This window comes from Epinephelus lanceolatus, chromosome 3, assembly GCF_041903045.1.
Source record: "Epinephelus lanceolatus isolate andai-2023 chromosome 3, ASM4190304v1, whole genome shotgun sequence".
Taxonomy (NCBI): domain Eukaryota; kingdom Metazoa; phylum Chordata; class Actinopteri; order Perciformes; family Serranidae; genus Epinephelus; species Epinephelus lanceolatus.
This window is the reverse complement of record NC_135736.1, coordinates 41,668,353-41,685,738: the sequence shown is the minus strand read 5'-3', so window position 1 is coordinate 41,685,738 and position 17,386 is coordinate 41,668,353. Positions and strand designations below refer to the sequence as shown.

The 17,386-nt window shown below is 41.1% G+C and overlaps 1 protein-coding gene across 3 annotated transcripts; it reads left to right on the top strand.

Annotated features, from left to right (window-relative positions):
• The first annotated feature begins 2,631 nt into the window (after positions 1-2,631).
• Positions 2,632-17,324, top strand: pla2g6 (phospholipase A2, group VI (cytosolic, calcium-independent)). Of its 3 annotated transcripts, XM_033624677.2 has the most exons (19): positions 2,632-2,704; positions 3,786-4,006; positions 4,831-5,040; positions 6,632-6,812; positions 6,968-7,155; positions 7,812-7,908; positions 8,655-8,837; positions 9,390-9,498; positions 10,703-10,828; positions 11,435-11,525; positions 11,657-11,820; positions 11,900-12,050; positions 13,142-13,278; positions 13,586-13,663; positions 14,209-14,363; positions 14,480-14,531; positions 15,290-15,405; positions 15,509-15,582; positions 16,059-17,324. In XM_033624677.2, exons 2-19 carry the CDS (start codon positions 3,792-3,794, stop codon positions 16,201-16,203), a joined length of 2,472 nt encoding a protein of 823 aa, XP_033480568.2. In that variant the 5' UTR covers positions 2,632-2,704; positions 3,786-3,791; the 3' UTR covers positions 16,204-17,324. The 3 variants fall into 3 exon arrangements, with proteins under 3 accessions (XP_033480568.2, XP_033480570.2, XP_033480569.2); XM_033624679.2 differs by lacking the exon at positions 10,703-10,828; XM_033624678.2 differs by lacking the exon at positions 13,586-13,663.
• Positions 17,325-17,386: the final 62 nt, after the last annotated feature.

The window sequence follows — 17,386 nt, the reverse complement described above, 5'->3', positions numbered from 1 at the left end:
TTTAAAGACTTTTCTTTTGGGCTTTTGCCTTTATCTGACAGGACAATGTTTAAGCATGAATAGAGGAAGAGAGAGAGAGAGGGGATGACATAGTGCCCCATACTATCTGTTCTTTTTTGTAGCTATGATAAATGGTGTAATATTGGTGATTTTTAAAGAAAACATGCCTTGCAAATGCACATCTTTCTGAAAAATCAGAGGTAAAATAAAAACAAAATACCACCAATTTGGTTTTGACCAAATTTTAAAGGAGAATGAAGAGATTTTGATGAAATATCACTATTTTAAGCACACATTTGGTTGTGTATTTTTTTCTGATGGAAGTGTCCATTGGCATGATGTGTACAAGGACCGTCGGGAATGTGAAAATACAGCGATCATTTCTGTTTTAGCAATTAAAAAAAAACAACTCTAATTAATTACATGCTCTGTGATTAATTAATCTAAATTAATCGCATACATCAACTTTTGCTATGAAAGTATTTAAATAATGTCAATTACAATGAATTTTGTCATATGTGTTGTATAGTAACGCTGCTGGATTTTGGACACAATTTGTCTCCCCTGTCCTCTACCACTAAAACGGGTCTGCAGTCCATTGCAATCCATTTCATGAGGGAGTTAGTCGGTTACAGGTAGACCTACTCAGTTTGCGTCTCAATGGTCAGGTGTGGCTTGATGAGGCTGGCTGCTAACACTAGCATCAGAGGCTAAATGCTTTTTCTTGAGGTGATATTTCAGGCTTGAAGTACTTTGATGGTATGAAAATTAATTACTGCAGAAACTGCAGAGAATGGTGCTCCCATCAACAGTTCCATCTGGGTGTTTTCCTAAATGTAAAAGTTCCATTCAAGGGGCCAAACAGCATCATCTCGTCTGCCTCCATCATTTTATTAATGTGTTATTTTTGTCTGTTACTAATTAAGTAAAAATTAACGCGTTATTTTGACAGCCCTGTTTTTTACAGTTTGTGGCTATGATAAATGGTGTAATTTTGGCAATTCTTAAAAGGCCCTCTTACACTGCCAGATTTTCCATGAATGTTGGGTCGTTTTGCCGGCAAGCTGTGAGCATTTAGACACATAGAGCTGGATTGGCGAGCTGCCCAATTTTCCGCCACATAGGGGTAAGCATATTGACGGAACCTTTTTGGTTTAAAAAGAACGAGGCACCCTTCCGCCACGGGAGGGGCTGTTGATGACTTGTGGGAGGAGCTGTTGATGACTTGCGGAAGGAGCTGTTGATGACACCGCATGTGCGACCCACTGGCGGTGGACTAACAGGAAACAGCTGATAGCAGGAATTAGCAGCTAGTAGCAAGAGGGAAATGCAAACCTGACAGACACTGTAAAGATGAGCAACTGAGGAGACAAAGAATTGTGCGCCCTCCTTGTCCTCGCAAATGAAGAGGCCATTAACCGTCAAATGACGGGAACGGTGAAGGATGGGCCGACTTATGAGAGAATCACAGAAGGACTGACTAGGCGCGGCTTCCCTCCCACGTCACTGTTTACGTCACATGCTGAGTAGTCTCGCTCACCAGACCTTTCTCAAGAAAAGAAAGGTCTGGCTGGGCCGACTCTCACTTTAAAATTGGAGAAAAAAAACGCCCCAGCTGCTTGTATTTCTTTCAACCAATCACAGTCGTTCTGGGCAGTGTCACAGCAACGGTGCGCTTGCAAAAATATTGCCAGGGGGAAACAGGTTTTGGTGTAACACGCCCACAAAAATATCGCCTACAGGACGCGAACCATGGCAGAAAAATGGCTACATCCCCACAAGATCAAACACCGCAAAAGTTAGTAAAGGATGTGTTGAAAACGGTTGAAAACTGCTACACAACCGGAGGTGGTAGGGCGGGACTTCAGCGGGTGGCTCGTTCCGCCCAATGAGAGGCTGATCTATGCAGCGAACTTCTGCCCACTCAGACTACACGCTGAGCTAAACATTTCATTACTTGCTCACGCCCCCCACTGCCCCAAAAAAGGCACATTCTGTATACAAGAGTAGGTAGGCAGCATTTCGCTGCACTCCCCGATTTTGTTTTTATACTGCCAATGCTGAAAAAAGACTGATTGGGCTTTCCTGCAAATTTGCACAATTCCTATTTAAAAAGGGCTAAAGGTAACATGCCATCCAAAGCATGTTATCTTTCAAAATCGTTGGTAAAACAAATGCAAAATACAACAATTAAAATTTGTATGCCCTTCCTCTAAGCCAAAATCAAGTCCTTCCCCAGTGCTTACAAAAAATATTTGATATGCCTCCTCTTTTTTGCACCACCCCCTCCACCCTGATAACTAACGAACAGTCCCTAAATTAAAACCCAATTGACAATGAACCTTATTCTGATTCTTTCCAGTTATGTAATTACAGAACTCCTAATTCCAAAACACCGACAGCATTATGTGTACTTTTACATTTGCTGATACCTCTGCAGTCTTTCTATTGTAATATTGCTATCAACCTTCTTCCAGCTCTGGTGTTAACAGTCACTGAACAGTCCCCTGTGGGACTTTCCAAAGTGAAGACAACCCCAGCATCTTCAATGCTTATGCCCCTCCCCTTTTACCCATCACGACCAGATCCTGAGCTCTGATTGGAGCACTTCGCGTCAGTCATGATTTCTAGCAAGTTTGGTTGCAGCGTCGTGGCTGTTGATGTCGTTGTCAGAAGTCAGCCGATAACAGAGGACAGCTAGCAGGTAAGAATGGACTGACAGCGGCTAGCTCCGTGTATACGAGTTAATGCGATTAGCTACATTTAACACGAAGCTAACTGTAGTGTAGAGGCTCACAATATTTGGGATATTTATATTAAAAACATGAGCAAAAGGGGGTTTCGTTGAGTGTCTCCGCCGCCTCTCTGTTTTAGCTTGAGGTATCATGTCAAATTGATTCTGTTTAACTGGGAACTCGTGAGCAGCATGAATGGAGCCACTTGTTCCTCATTTAAATAACGACCAGCCTCAGTTTGCATCGTCACTAGATGGTCTCAGAGTGTAATAGGAAGTGGAGAGGTGACAGCTAACCCGAGACGTCAACTAACAAGTTAGTATTAATAGCTATACCTCACAGGAAATAAGAGTGAGTTCGTTGCTCTCCTCATCTAACCACAAATTTGAGACTAACGTTACTTCAAGTATAATATGTAATATCTGAGGTATTACACCTGTTGCTGTTCTTGAGAGGTCACACCGAGTCTTGTGGACAGAATAAATCATTCATTGATGCTGACACTAATCCTACAGGCTGTGTTAGAGCAGGGCTGAGCCAGACATTTCTTCATGTGTAGCCAAAACCCTCTGTCATATTTGAGTTAGAGATCATAGAGATTAGATTACATTCAACTTTATTGTCATTGCACAGGTACTGAAACAACAAAATGCAGTTTGGCATCTATCTAGAAGTGCAGAGAAGCAATAAAGTGAAGAGTAATGTACAGGATAAAATACAGAAAGGGGCGTGAAAACACTAGATATATACAGTGTGAGCAGTATGCAGAGTCTATGAATATAAACAAATCGTGTAGACAGTGTAAGTAGAGTTGTGCTGATAGTAAATATGCACAGAAGAAAAGCTGGAGGTACAATATGAATAGGCGTATACACTACAGATGCCACTGTTTATATACAATATAGACTGTGGTATAAAAACAGATAAATAACAAATTTGCAGAATCCAAAGAGACACTCAGCCTCGTGTCGTTCACGTGCTGCCATCTCCGTCTATTCTACAGCATAGATTGTCCGAGTCCTCCCTAAGCTCTCTGTTCTTTGTTCTCAGGTGACAATGCAGTTCCTTGGCCGTCTCTTAGACACTGTGTCCTCTGTGTCAACCCTCTTCACCAACCCCTACCGGGTCAGGGATGTGCCGCTGGCTGACTACGCTGGGGGAGGCAAGATCCTTCTGAAAGAGGAAGGACGCATGATCCTGTACAGAAACACTCAATGCCAGTCATGGGACTGTCTGCTAATGTGCCCTGAGACGCCTAATGTCACTCTGAGGTCAGTATTGATCAGGGTGAGTGGTGTGGTGTGATATGTGGCACTTGCAGTGAAGTGCAACTACTGAACTGGGTTTACATGTGCCACAACGTCAGCTAAAATGACCACTCGTACATTTTAAGATGCAGCTTTTGGTAGTTTGTGATTCTATGGCCCAATGCAGATTTGTTTACTACTTGTAACATATAACATTATTGATTTAGTATGGATCACTGTTGACATACACCATTATCCAACAATGCAGCTTAACAAAACCAAAGCCCTTTATCTTGAATGACTCAGTGAAGCAATCTGAGAAGCTGGGTTAAGCAGTGAACATAAGAAGGTTTTACAATTTGTCAGAACAGAAATACAATTTTTAATCTCTGCCAGGGAAATATGGATGATTTAAATTTAGACCTTACCTCGAATGCAAACATTATGGTCCCTGCAATAGCATCCAAAAAAGCAAAGGGTTTTTAAGAACTTCTAAAATTACACTGAATATTTACCACTGTTGTGCTGGTTTGCATATAATTGTCAAAGCTACTTTTAAAACTTGAACTTTCATGTAAGCACCTCAGTGTCACATAATCTGCAAATTGTGAACATAAAGGTTACAAAATTAATTAGCAGTGGTAAACAAATGAGAAAACTGGAGTGCATCTTTACTTTATAAACAATCATCAATCTTATTTGAAATGTCACATTCAAGGATTATTTATCTGAGCTGTGACTTGTACCGTTATTACCACACTCACATTTTGGCCACTCATTCAGATTTCCCCTCATGGTTCTTGTGAAATGAGACTGTGTAATAATCACTGCGCTGTGTTGTAAACCAGGCTGTTTCAGGTGGCGTCAGAGGAGGACGCCATGAACTGGTTCCCCCAGTATGCCCTCAAGCTTCGGCCATTTTATGAGACACTTCCTCTGAAGGCTGAGACCGCCCAGCCAATCGTGGACTGCATCCGCAGCCATCCTGACTGGAGCTCCGCCCACATTGCCGTGGAAACAGGCCTGAGAGAGTGTCTCAAACATAACTATGTACAGAGGTAAGATGGAAAACACTGATTTTGATTTGGCCGGCTGTTGCTGCTTGAGAAAAATGTTTAAGACAGTTTTGAAGGCATCAAGTGTTGTCATTTGAAAAGCTGCGACTTGCAGATGTTTGGCATTTGTGCTTGGTAAATCACTTAAATTGTTGTATTGTTAAGTGATTATCAAAACTGTTATTGGTAGGTTTTCTGGTGATCAACTAAAGGATGAGCTGAGTAATAATTTCAGCACTAGTCTGTGGCTCAGGGAAGTCCACCCAGAGATAAGTGCCTCAGGATAAAGTTGAATTAAGAGTGGATTATGATGTGTAAGCCTGTTCCACAGAGGCATTCATTGGGAGGCAGCCAGTGTAAGACTCCCAGCTAAATGCAAACAATGCAAAAAATAGTAGATCAGAACAACAGCGCTTTACAGGTTACTTGATTTAATTTGATTTCTCTTTATTGTCTGAATACATTTCTGAAATTTATCTCGCGTCCCTGGACATCAGCTGTTTAGAAATAATACAGAAATACAAAACAACATTTAACCAGACAACAGAATCATGCAACAAACGCTAGAAATCACAACAGACATCACAAAAAGCGGATATAGTGCAACATATCACTCATTACCTAATGCATATAGTGCTCAATCCAGGCCACTTAGAAGCCATACTCTAATTTAATTTATCGAAAGACTGAGGAACAAATGAGTTCCTCAACTGATTCAGTCGAGCCTGTGGTACTTGGCATTACTCATTTGCCATGCAGCATTTGGTTTTCATTCATTTCAGTACATGTTGATGCAATACACAGATAAGAACCATCAACATCATGAAAAGGACATTTGAAGTGACAATTAAAAAGCTTTTGGTTTGCAGCCAACTGTCAGACCTTGGAAGAAGAAAATCTAATCTGTCCCTGCTGGAGCTGCATTGCCACACAATGTTAACATCACTTTGTCAATAAAGTGGGCTAAGAGTTCACTGTAGTGGCTTTCCCATGTATCGCAAGCAACTCCAAAGTCTCTGCAAGCTCACTCTCATATAGCAGTGATGTGATTGGAAAACAGTAGCCGCCTAAAAGCCATCCCTTCAATCATAGTCTGAGTCACAGGATGTAGACTGTTGGTACAAAGCCTGTCATCAGCCACCTATCTCAGATGGAAACACGCTTCCTCTGTGTTCCTGTTTTCAGTATCCCTGTTGCTATGAGAAACTACTCTCCTATAGTCAGAACTATCTCCAGACTTTGCTTTAACACTGTGCATGAAACAACAACCTCCAAGCTAGCAACCTACACGTTAAAATGTATTTTAAAGTTTAATGTTGCGATCCCTTTAGCAGGGATTTAGCCATTTTTATGCCAACGCTTGCCTCTCCACCAAAGCAAGTTCCCTCCCAACACTTAGGCTTAGCTCTGCCCAAGATGATTGTGACTGGTTTAAAAAACATATAACCAAGAGTGTTTTTCCCTTAGTGACCTGTGTGATCCTTGTGTGTGTAGCTGCAATCAGAATCTTAAAGACATAAAATGATTAAAGTCAATAATCCGTGCCACTCTTTACCCAGAAATGAAATCATCCAGGTCATTTTTCTGTCTCCAGTCAGATCAATGCTCGGAATGCATCAGGTCAGACGCCGCTGCACCGGGCATGTGAGCGTGGCGACTCTGCATGCGTGAAGGAGCTGTTGGAGGAAAGCCAGGCTCGCACCGACATCAAAGACTGCAATGGGGAGACGCCCATGCACTGCGCGGCCAAGCAGGATACTTCTGCCATAATCCAGGTGAGACAGAAGAGAAGTTACTGTTACCATTCAATCTGATCAAATTTCTCTTTTTCAACTGATGTCGCTTTCTTAACTGCAAAGTAACACCATTTTCCCTCCTCCCACTTCATCCAACATGCTACCCTTCATCACATAATCATTTCCTCATTCAGATCATGTGCTCGCGGTTGTGTCCGGGGGTGAACGAGCTGAATAGCAACGGAGAGACGCCGCTCCATGTGGCCTGCCGTCTGGGACGCGTGGATGCCGTAAAAGCTCTGTTGGAGGGTGGGGCCAAGTGTGATGTCAAAGGTGGCACTGGCTACGCGATTCACAGTGCCATGAAGTACAGTGAGAAGGGGTGAGGAGGGTTTAAGATGAAGATAATGACTTCCAACATGTTTTGTTGCTTGTAGATATTGAATTGGTTTCTGTAAGTTGTAATCGGACCATGAAAGTCTTCGTGTAGGTGTTCAAATTAATGTTTCTTGATAGTTATGCAGTGTCCAAACATACTGTTATAAACCAGCTTCCCTGGAGCTGGAAGGTGTCTGTATTTTCATCAGTGAATGACACTAAAGAGCATAAGATTTAATAGTTGCGCCTGGTTACTCTGCTGCTCTTCCTTCATCATAAATAGCCCTTCAGCTGTAGATAGATGCTTGTTTTTGCAGCATACCTGCAGGAGTTTATTTACACGTATAAGACAGTACATAAAAGTAAATAAAGGAACAATTCTGATGAGTATCTACTCAAGCACATTAACTAAACTCATAAGTAATACTGAGCATTTGAATTGTCTGTACTGGATTGGGAGCTGCTGAGGTTGTTAAATTGATTTTCCATAAAAGTAAGGAGACAGAAATTAAAAGGCTCTGTACTAAAGGCAGAGACAAATTGGGCCTTTTGAATGGGTTACTCAAATTTCCAGAGTACAAAATTTAAGAGATATAAAAAGATGTATGTCAGTTAGTACAGTATATAATAATCCTTTTTTATTGTGTGTTTGACCGTCAGCTGTGTGGAGGAGATCCTCAAAGCGGACCCAGGCCAGCTCCATGCTGAGGACTCCATGTATGGAGGGACGCCTCTCCACTGGTCCAAAACTGCTGAGGTGAAAAATAATGCATCAGAACTGAAATCCATAATGAGCTGTTTGAAATATTGTTCATTTTTGCGTATTAGTAGTATGTAGAGAAATATAATGCTTTGATGTTATGAATGTGGATTTATGACCTTTGTTAAAGGGACAGTTCAACCTGGAATCATAAAATATATATTTTTCCTCTTACCTGTGTTGCAATCTATTGATCTAAACTGTTTTTCTGTGAGTGAGTGTCGGAGATATCGGTCAAAGAGATGTCTGCCTTCTCTCCAATATAATAGAACTAGATGGCACTCAGCTTGTGGTGCTTAAAGTGCCAAAAATACATTCAAAAAGCTCTTTTTTTCCTACCAAACTACACCTGGGTCATGATTTTTGGAAAGAGACATTGCTGTTGAGTTTCATTCAAATGTATTTTTTTTTGGCTCTTTGAGCACCACAAGCCGAGTGCCACCTAGGTCTGTTATATTGGAGAGAAGGCTGATATCTACCTCACTTTGATTTTTGGGTGAACTGTCTCTTTAACTTTAGCAACCAGTTGGAGTTCAAGCAACTGTTACAAAACTTAAATCCACCACAAATGTATGACACAACTCCCAGTGATAGTGGCCTGTAATTGTTTGCTCAAAGCCACTGAACCAAGACATTCACATCAGGAATCAGAAACGTGTCACGGAGAATTCAGAATTCGAATGTAACATTTGAGGGGAAATACCAAGCAGATGTTAAGATAAATCTCCCTCTCTCTTCGCCAGATGTGTCGTTTGCTGCTGGAACACGGCTGTGCAGTGAACTACCTCAGTAAGACCGGAGAGAGCCCCCTCCATATTCTGACCAAGAAGGGGCGCTTTGAGGCAGCCATGGTGCTGCTCACCCACGGAGCGAATGCCAACCTGAAGGGACAGGATGGAAACACAGCTCTACACCTCGCTATGAAGGTGTGTGTACAAGATAACATTTCTGCCTTGTTTCTATTTTCCACATGAGAACAGTAATCTCTTGCTGATAATGAAAGTGTTCATAAAAGGGAAGAGATGTGTCAGGTGGTTGCAACATAGCATTAGGAGGCAGAGAAGAGAGAAAACTAAAAGATTACACAAGTTTTGAAATTCCGGCCAATTAGGAAATGAGGTTGCATCACACATACGGTATGAATAAACTTGACAGATCTGCCTCTCTGTGATGGCCAGCATGCTTACGCTGCAACATGTTATCTCTCTGTCTCAGTTGACATGAGTTCCTGCTGACATTTTGTGAGAAGCAAATGTTCTTGTTGTTTTCAGCTAGTCAAAGGCACACAACTCAGATTTTTCACAACTGGAAAAAAAAATTATTTCAACTGTGCTGTTTATGTAATATGAAAAATCAAAAAACATCTTGTAGAGTATCCACAGTTGTATTTTTCCTTTTTTTGTCATTTTGCTGTAGAATTGTATTGTGTTTAAAAAAATATATCACATTTTAAATGACTCTCTCTCTGTGTTCATTAGAAGGACCACATAGAGCTGATCAAAGCTCTCATTGTGTTCGGGGCTGATGTGGAGATCCACAACGACCTGGGAGAGACACCTGGACTCATCGCTGCTCGCACCAGCAAAGGTAAGACAGAGAAAAGGGATGAAAAAGAGAGCTTTAAACTGTAAGGAAGCAAGGTATACACAGGATGAATTCAAGGAAGAGAAGCAGGAGGCAAATAAGGAATAGTGATGAGTTTATGGAACTTAATATGCTTGACCTAACAGGCCAGTTTACATATCTCTAAAACATGTAGCCTCACTGAAATGCATGTGTTCCACTGTAGACACTAAAGCTAATGCATGGAAATGGCTGTGTAATGAATGATTTGCAAAATTTTTGTTTTCTTTGAATAATCCTTAGTGTCTCGTCTCAATACATTGTGTAGTGACTGGTTAGAAGTGACATGGGTAGAACACCATCCACGTCTTGGAAGTAAACAGATAAAAGATAAACAAACTCAATGCTACCATGTTCACCTTCTCAACAGTAGAGGGCAGTGCAACAAGTGAGTAGCATATGAAAATATTTAAGTTACAAAAGCTAAAAATCTTTGCTCTCTCACCTTTGTCAGTATTTGTACTGCCCTTTAATTTCAGAAGTTACCAGTTTACTTTGGCTCTGACACAATTTTGAAATGATTGGAAATGATTAAAAACAAATGGACAAGTTACTACTTTTAATTGTGTCATATTGGATTGTAGAAAGGTGTTTCTGTTTTGCTGGTGACTTATTTATTGTGGCCGACTGACAGAAACAGTCTAGTTGCTACCTTGACACATTACCTCTCTGGTCTGTAGCGTGGTTAAAAGAACCACACCAGTATGATACATACTTTCAGTGCACATTGGCATGAGACAATGTCTGAGATAACTGATGTTACTTCTACTAATAATAATGTAAAATGCACCATATGTAAAAAGTTGCATGCACATGCACATTTTGATATTTCACTTAGATTTATATAAAAGATTTAGACATTGTAACTCCTGAATTTGTCTTTCTGTTCAGAAACAGCATAATCGCATGAGCATTATTGTTGATTGAGCGTAGAGATGATTGTGTATGACGCCACCCACTCGTTGCTCTGGAGCAGAAATGGTGGTTAAAGGAGTTAGCTGTCATTTACTGATTTTTGAAATGCATGATAATCGCTAACAGCTTGCCTCCCATCTATCTCTCTGTCTTTATCTGTCATCTTTCTCACTGCTTTTTGTGGTGTGTGTGTGTGCATGTCTAACATGTTGACTTGCATGTGTGTGTGGATGTGTTTGTGTTAACATTAAAGGTCCTAATAGAAAGATACTGCTGGACATGCTGTGTAGTGTAGGGGTCCAGCGGTGCCTCCCACCCTCCCCTGGCAGTCCTCCCCCCTTCTCCAACAACGCCAAGCCTCCAAGCAATAAAGGCATAGGTAACAACGCCATCCCTCCTTCAGCCCCTCCTTCACTGTTTCAACCTTACTTACATTTAAATGTCTTGTTTCGATTCATTAAGGTATCAAGTATATTGGGGAGTGTGTTTCTCTTTTCATAACTCTGCATTTTTTATTTTATTTTTTCATTTATCAAACTTTACACAGATTGGACAGCTAGATGGGTTTAGCTTTGTTTCATATTCCAAAGAGTGCAGGCTGATTGTTAACAGATTAACAGATTTTTATGCATCATATTTAAGTGATTAGGGGGAATTTGTATTTATGAACAAGATCTGAGTTTTTTGTGAATTTTCAGCTGCAAAGTGTGATGTTTTTTTGATGAATCAGCACTGCTAAAAAGAATATGTGCTGAGACAGCATTGCCTTCCTCCCGTTCACTCCTTTATAAGTGCCTATGCTGATAGTGTATTGATTGAAAGTGTAGGTTCTTTTTGGACAGTGAAACCACACATAGACACTCCCTGTAAAACTCCCACATGGCTTGTAGAAAACCTAGTCACCCCTATTCTTTCCCATCCTTCATGCATACACTTGATGCCATGTGTTGGTCCCATATCAATAGCTGTTGTAATTGGCTGACAGGGTTTGAGGACATCATGTATATGGGGGCTGCCGTCAGTGCAATGAGCAGAGGCAAATCTGAAGTGGACGGCCCCAGAATGGAGAAAAAGAAGTGAGTAAGAAACTTTACATTGTTTGTATTTTTATTAATGAATATTTTTTTATATTTTTTTAATGAATATAGCAGGTCGGGAGACAGAACACTACAAAAAAGATGTTTTAATCCTCTCCTCTACCCTGCAGGATGGACAGACTGCTGTGTCTGGATGGTGGAGGTATTAAAGGCCTGGTGTTGATCCAGATGTTGATTGCGCTGGAGAGAGAAGCCGGTCGGCCCACCAGAGAGCTCTTTGACTGGGTAGCTGGCACCAGCACGGGTGGCATCCTGGCCCTCGCTATAATCCACGGTGTGTGTGTTTGTTTCCCTTACAGTATATTTTTTATAACATAGCATCAAAACAATAATCATGTTGCTTCTCTTTTTAGGTAAATCCATGGAGTACCTGCGCTGCCTGTACTTTAGAATGAAGGAGCAGGTTTTCAGGGGGTCACGACCTTATGAATCAGCACCACTGGAGGACTTCCTGAAGAAAGAGTTTGGGGAGAACACCAAGATGACAGACGTCCGATACCCCAGGTAACTGCTCAGGTTGAATCTGTCCGCTAGGCTGTAGGCAGAAGAGTGTGCAGAGCATGACTGTATAAAGAGAAACAGATGAAGAGATGTGGCCTTGTTCAGTGGCACATGAAACCAAAAAAGTTTTATTTCCCAGGTATATTACCTAGATCTTTTGCATTGTTGAGCCCGTAGAGCAAGTGATTTTTGCCAGCTGAGCAGCTAACTTTTATTTTAGCCCTTTGCTACAGGGATAAATTCAATCTTGCGGCTCTTCTAGACTTTTTTATGTTATTGGACTGAATGGATCATTTCTGAAAGGGAAATTAGTCATTTTGCGGAGTTTGTGATGCTCATAAAAATCTATCTACTGATTACCTTTCTTTCATAATGCTAGTCTATGGGAGAAAGTCTTTTTGGGGCTAATGGCATCACGTGACGGACCTGGAAGTTATAATTCCACTGTTTGTCCACTATGTCAAATTGGCATTAAAGGCCACCGCTGTTCATGGAGGCCTTGCACAGGAGCACTAGGAATGAAAATGTCTCCACAGACATACTCACTAGCAAATGTTAAAGTGCTCTAATGTTAGCTAGCTAAATAGTGTAAGACAGTACTATGATACCACACAAAAATATGCAAATTTAAAAAGCATACTCAAAGAATTTTCCCAGAAGACTCAGCCAATGAGTTCCCATAAAATAATATTTATTTCTTTCCTCTGGTAATTTGTGTGTCCTGGGTGTCTGCTGTTGGTAAAAATGACATCAACAAGCTTTAAATATCCTACTCCTTTGCTGTGATTGGTCAGTTTAAGAAAAATTACTTTGTCAAGTGAACAAGTTAATAAGTTGAGCTGATTTCACACTGGAGTGCTGGATTGTGGCACTCCAACAAGCCTCAATACTCTGGGAAATATGACTTAAGTCTTAAAAATGTGTGCCAATGCTCTGAAACCACTGAAACTTTTCTTCTTAAAATAGTAACCAGAGTTTGAAAATGAACTATTTTTTGTTACATTTAGTGAAATACATAAATGCTGCAGCACCTGCCTGTATTTTTCTCAAACATGTTATTTTCTCTTTGCACTCATTTATTTGTTCCTGCACAGGGTGATGGTGACCAGCGTTCTAGCAGACAGACATCCAGGTGAGCTGCACATCTTCAGGAACTATGACCCTCCCTCCGTCCACAGAGAGCCACCATATGCCACCACTGCCACGTTCAAGCCCCTCACCACCCCACAAGGTACCTCAACAACTTGAACCCGTTATGTTTGTTTGCAAGTGCTCACTGGTGTTGTACTGGAGAAGTAGTGCACTGCATGATACTACCACTGAATGGTGTCAAAGTAAGCAAACCCTGCACTTGGTGGCTATAAATTCTGGGGTGAGTAAAGAAGTGACAAAGAAAGACTCAGTTCATTCAGGAAATGAAACCTGTAAAGTGATGCGCTGGGGGAGTGCAAAAACCTATTTCTGAACTTGCATGTCATCCTGTTTCTGAAGTCCACCTCTGCTGTGTTGTTTGAGTGCCAGCCATGTTGTTGTTGCAGGATGGGAGGATGAGGATGTATTGATAGTAGGATACACAGAGGAGCCACCCAGAAAACGTAGGAAGGTGACGGATGAAGGTGTGTGTCGGCGTGAGTGAGAGACTACAGGCGTGTGAAAGGAACAGGTTCACAAAGAATTTATCTGTCACAGTTTTGGGGCAACACCTTAAAAACTCAAATGTTTCAATGAGCACTTGGACCCTTTGTTAATTAGTGAGCTTGAAAGGTGTTGGTTGACGGATTTTGTTGTTTTCAGACACAGCATGTTTTTCACTGTTTCGTGTCATTATGCTAAGCTACGTTAGCCTGCTGCTAGTCGCTTCATACTTACCATGCAGACATCAGAGTGGTAACAGTCTAATTATCTGACTCTCAGCAAGAAAGCCAATAATCATATTTCCCAAAATGTCCAACTTTTCCCATTGAATGTGATTCCATATCAAATACATGTTGTTTTTTAACTGTAATAGGACAGCAGCAAATAACATGTCTTTGCCTTTTTCAACACGGATGAATGTGTGTTTTGCGAGGTTAACAATCTTTCTCTGTAAATTTGTATCTTAAAGCCTGCCTAATTCTTTCATGCCTTTTTTAAAATATTCATATCCTTGTCTTTACACCAGAACAACTTGTGTGGCGAGCTGCCCGCTCCAGCGGCGCTGCCCCCACCTACTTCCGACCAATGGGCCGCTTTCTGGATGGAGGGCTACTGGCCAATAACCCGACATTAGACGCCATGTCAGAAATCCATCAGTACAATAAAGCTTTAAAAGTAGAGGTAGGCTGTTTTTGCTTTGTCCTTGGTCTTTGCATATGAAAGCATTTATGTTTAATTCGATCATTTAATTATCCGTCTCCTCTTTTTTATCCCCTCTTATTCCTCCTCCATCTCAGGGCCATGGAAACGAAGTCAAGAAGTTGGGTATAGTGGTCTCTCTTGGTACAGGTACGCCACTTTATTATGTCTGACCATTGTGAATAATGAATTTTATGCTTTTTAAAGGGTTAATTGCAAGCAGACAACCAATTACCCGGAAAAAAAATACAGCATATATATATATATACTTGCAGATACAAAAAGTATTATGGGCTTACAGCAGTTTAAACAGCATGACTTAAGACCTTCTTTTTTAAGTTGGTTAGGAGACCAGGCAGTAATTTTCTCCATTATGTATATATTTCATTAACTATATCTGTCCATTCTTCTATTGTGGGGAGCGGCATCTCAGCCAAATTGTCTTATTACAGGGCACTCCCAATATATATGCTAGTGATTTGCATCCTGGATCCCGCACAATCTCCAGCACTTTGGAGTCTGTCCTGTGGCGTGTGCTTTCTGCTTTAATAAAGAATCTAATTAGACATTTTCAACCAAATTCCCCCCATGTATATGAATTAGTGCACTTCCATTGAAAGCTGCAGTAACTATTACTTAGAAACAGTAAGCACAACTCAAAATCTCAAGATAATGTTGGGTGCACAGTTGCGATAAAGACTAAACGAACAAACAAAACACTGGCACTCACTGATCCATCTTCTTTTGTATTTTAATTGTGGACAGAAAACGAACATTTAAAAAAAAGATAGGCAGCAGTATGAATGGCAACACAGGAAAAGTTACACAGCACATTGTAAATAACTAAACTGACAAAACTCTTCCTGTTTGAACACTTGTATTATATTGGTGCTCCTGTGTATCTCCAGGTAAACCTCCTCAGGTGGTGGTGAGCTCTGTGGATGTTTTCCGACCCTCCAACCCTCTGGAGCTGGCCAAGAGCTTCGTAGGAGCCAAGGAGCTGGGCAAGATGCTGGTGGACTGTGTGAGTACATCTACAGCACCTGCTTCAATCTGTTTGTTATCACAGGAAAGTGTATTCTTGTTTCTAATCGTAAAACATTCTCCCCCTCTCTCTGACTGGACAGTGTACAGACTCTGATGGCTGCGCAGTAGACAGAGCCGCAGCCTGGTGTGAAATGATCGACACCATCTACCACAGGTCAGCCGATAGGGCTCTGCTCATTTCTTGTTTCATCTGCTTCCTGTCATCATTCTGATGCAACATGCCCACATCTATTTTTCTGATCTTTATCACGCCATCCCCTTTTGCCCACTTCTCTTTGTCTCTCACATTCATCACACACACTTGACACACTTCCTGAGCCATGTTTTACGCAGTCATTTTATCTTTAATGAGACAAGTGCTGCAGTGTGCTGTGTTCGATGGCACAGACCAGACAGATCCTCGTTGTCGTAATTTGTGTAGATATAGATATATGACAACACTTCTTCACAGCCTTAGAGTCAACAGGAAGAGAACACACGCCATCAGACAAGTTTTTAACCCCCAGCAGTAATTTCAAGTCCAGTAAAATCATTTAACAAACCTGTTCACATGCTACTGAAAACAAAATAAATAAATATTGTTTCATTACCTCTAAAGTGCTGTGAAACTGTTTATCGTCTTTTGTGCAGATTGAGTCCCCAGTTGTCTCAGGAAGTGATGCTGGACGAGGTGAGTGACGCAGTCCTGGTGGACATGTTGTGGGAAACGCAGATGTATCTGTACGAGAAGAGGGAAAAGCTACAGTCCCTGGCAAAGGTGCTACTGGACAAATGAAAGCACAAGAAAACCACGAGGAGAGGTTGCGAAGATTGGACTGTGAGAGCTGAAGAGACGGAGAATATGAGAGCAAAGGAGAGTCCCGAGAGTGGAGTCAAAGACGAGAGTGCTTGGATGGGGCACAAAGATTAGCAAGCCATGTTGTCGGATTCAGGACTGGAACGTCTGTGTTGGTGTGTCTTTCTTTCAAACTCTCAGAGACGACAGTGACTCTCACATTTCCGCTGAAATGTCAGTGCGCGGTAGCAAATGTGTGAATCAAGACAGACAAATGAAAACTAATGAAACCACATAAAAACGACTGACTTAATATAGCCTACTGAAAGGCACGTTATCTAGCATTATGTGACCTTATCACTGACCTTCTCACTATCAAGGTTCATTAAGTTTCATGTTTGTACAAACAACAATACAGAGGAAATGATGAAGGAAGTAGTATTAAACATATAAAACTAAAGGAAGCACACAAACTGTGACCCTGTGAGTTAACAATCGCCCTCCCCCCTTAGCTGACTGTTGGGTAGCCAATAAGGCAATTTTGAATTCAGTGGTGATTGGCTGTTATAAAACTGGAACACTCCTCATTCCTCTTTTTCTTTTTTCCTTTTTCTCACCCAAGAAGCTAAAAAAAGACACTCATCACACAGACATTTCCATGACGCCATACGATCAAAGGCACCCTGTATACTGTAGCACAGTTTGGATAATGGTAATAATGAACCAGTTCTGCCTTACGTATCTGGGACCCACATTTGTACTGATTCCTCTTTTTTCTCCACAACTCAATGTTATGCCTTTACTGTGTAAGTTATTTATACTGACTTTTAACTTAATATTTAACCTCACACGCCCTGATAATTTACTTACACACTGTGCAACCTCTCAGTCAACCTCTCAGTCAACTGGAAAAATATGTGTCTTGAGCACATATTTAACATGTACTGTTACAACTGGACTTGTGACTAGACTTTTTAACTTACTTGAAAGACAAAGAAGCAGAAGACCCACAGCTACTTGCACAACATAAAGTATAAGTTACAAATAATTTCCTGTTTTTTGTATTTGGATTAATTACTGAAGTGTATACTCGTATGGTAATAAAAATATATTAATACGGACTTGAATTGTGTCTGTGACATGTTTCTTCTTCAATCTCACTCTTTTTTGAATATCTGGCTTG

Coding starts and splice junctions, on each gene's coding strand:
- pla2g6 (XM_033624677.2), top strand. CDS start 3,792: ATGCAGTTCCTTGGCCGTCTCTTAGACACTGTGTCCTCTGTGTCAACC. Junction 7,156..7,811: donor ATGAAGTACAGTGAGAAGGG/GTGAGGAGGGTT, acceptor TTTGACCGTCAG/CTGTGTGGAGGAGATCCTCA. Junction 14,364..14,479: donor ATAAAGCTTTAAAAGTAGAG/GTAGGCTGTTTT, acceptor CCTCCATCTCAG/GGCCATGGAAACGAAGTCAA.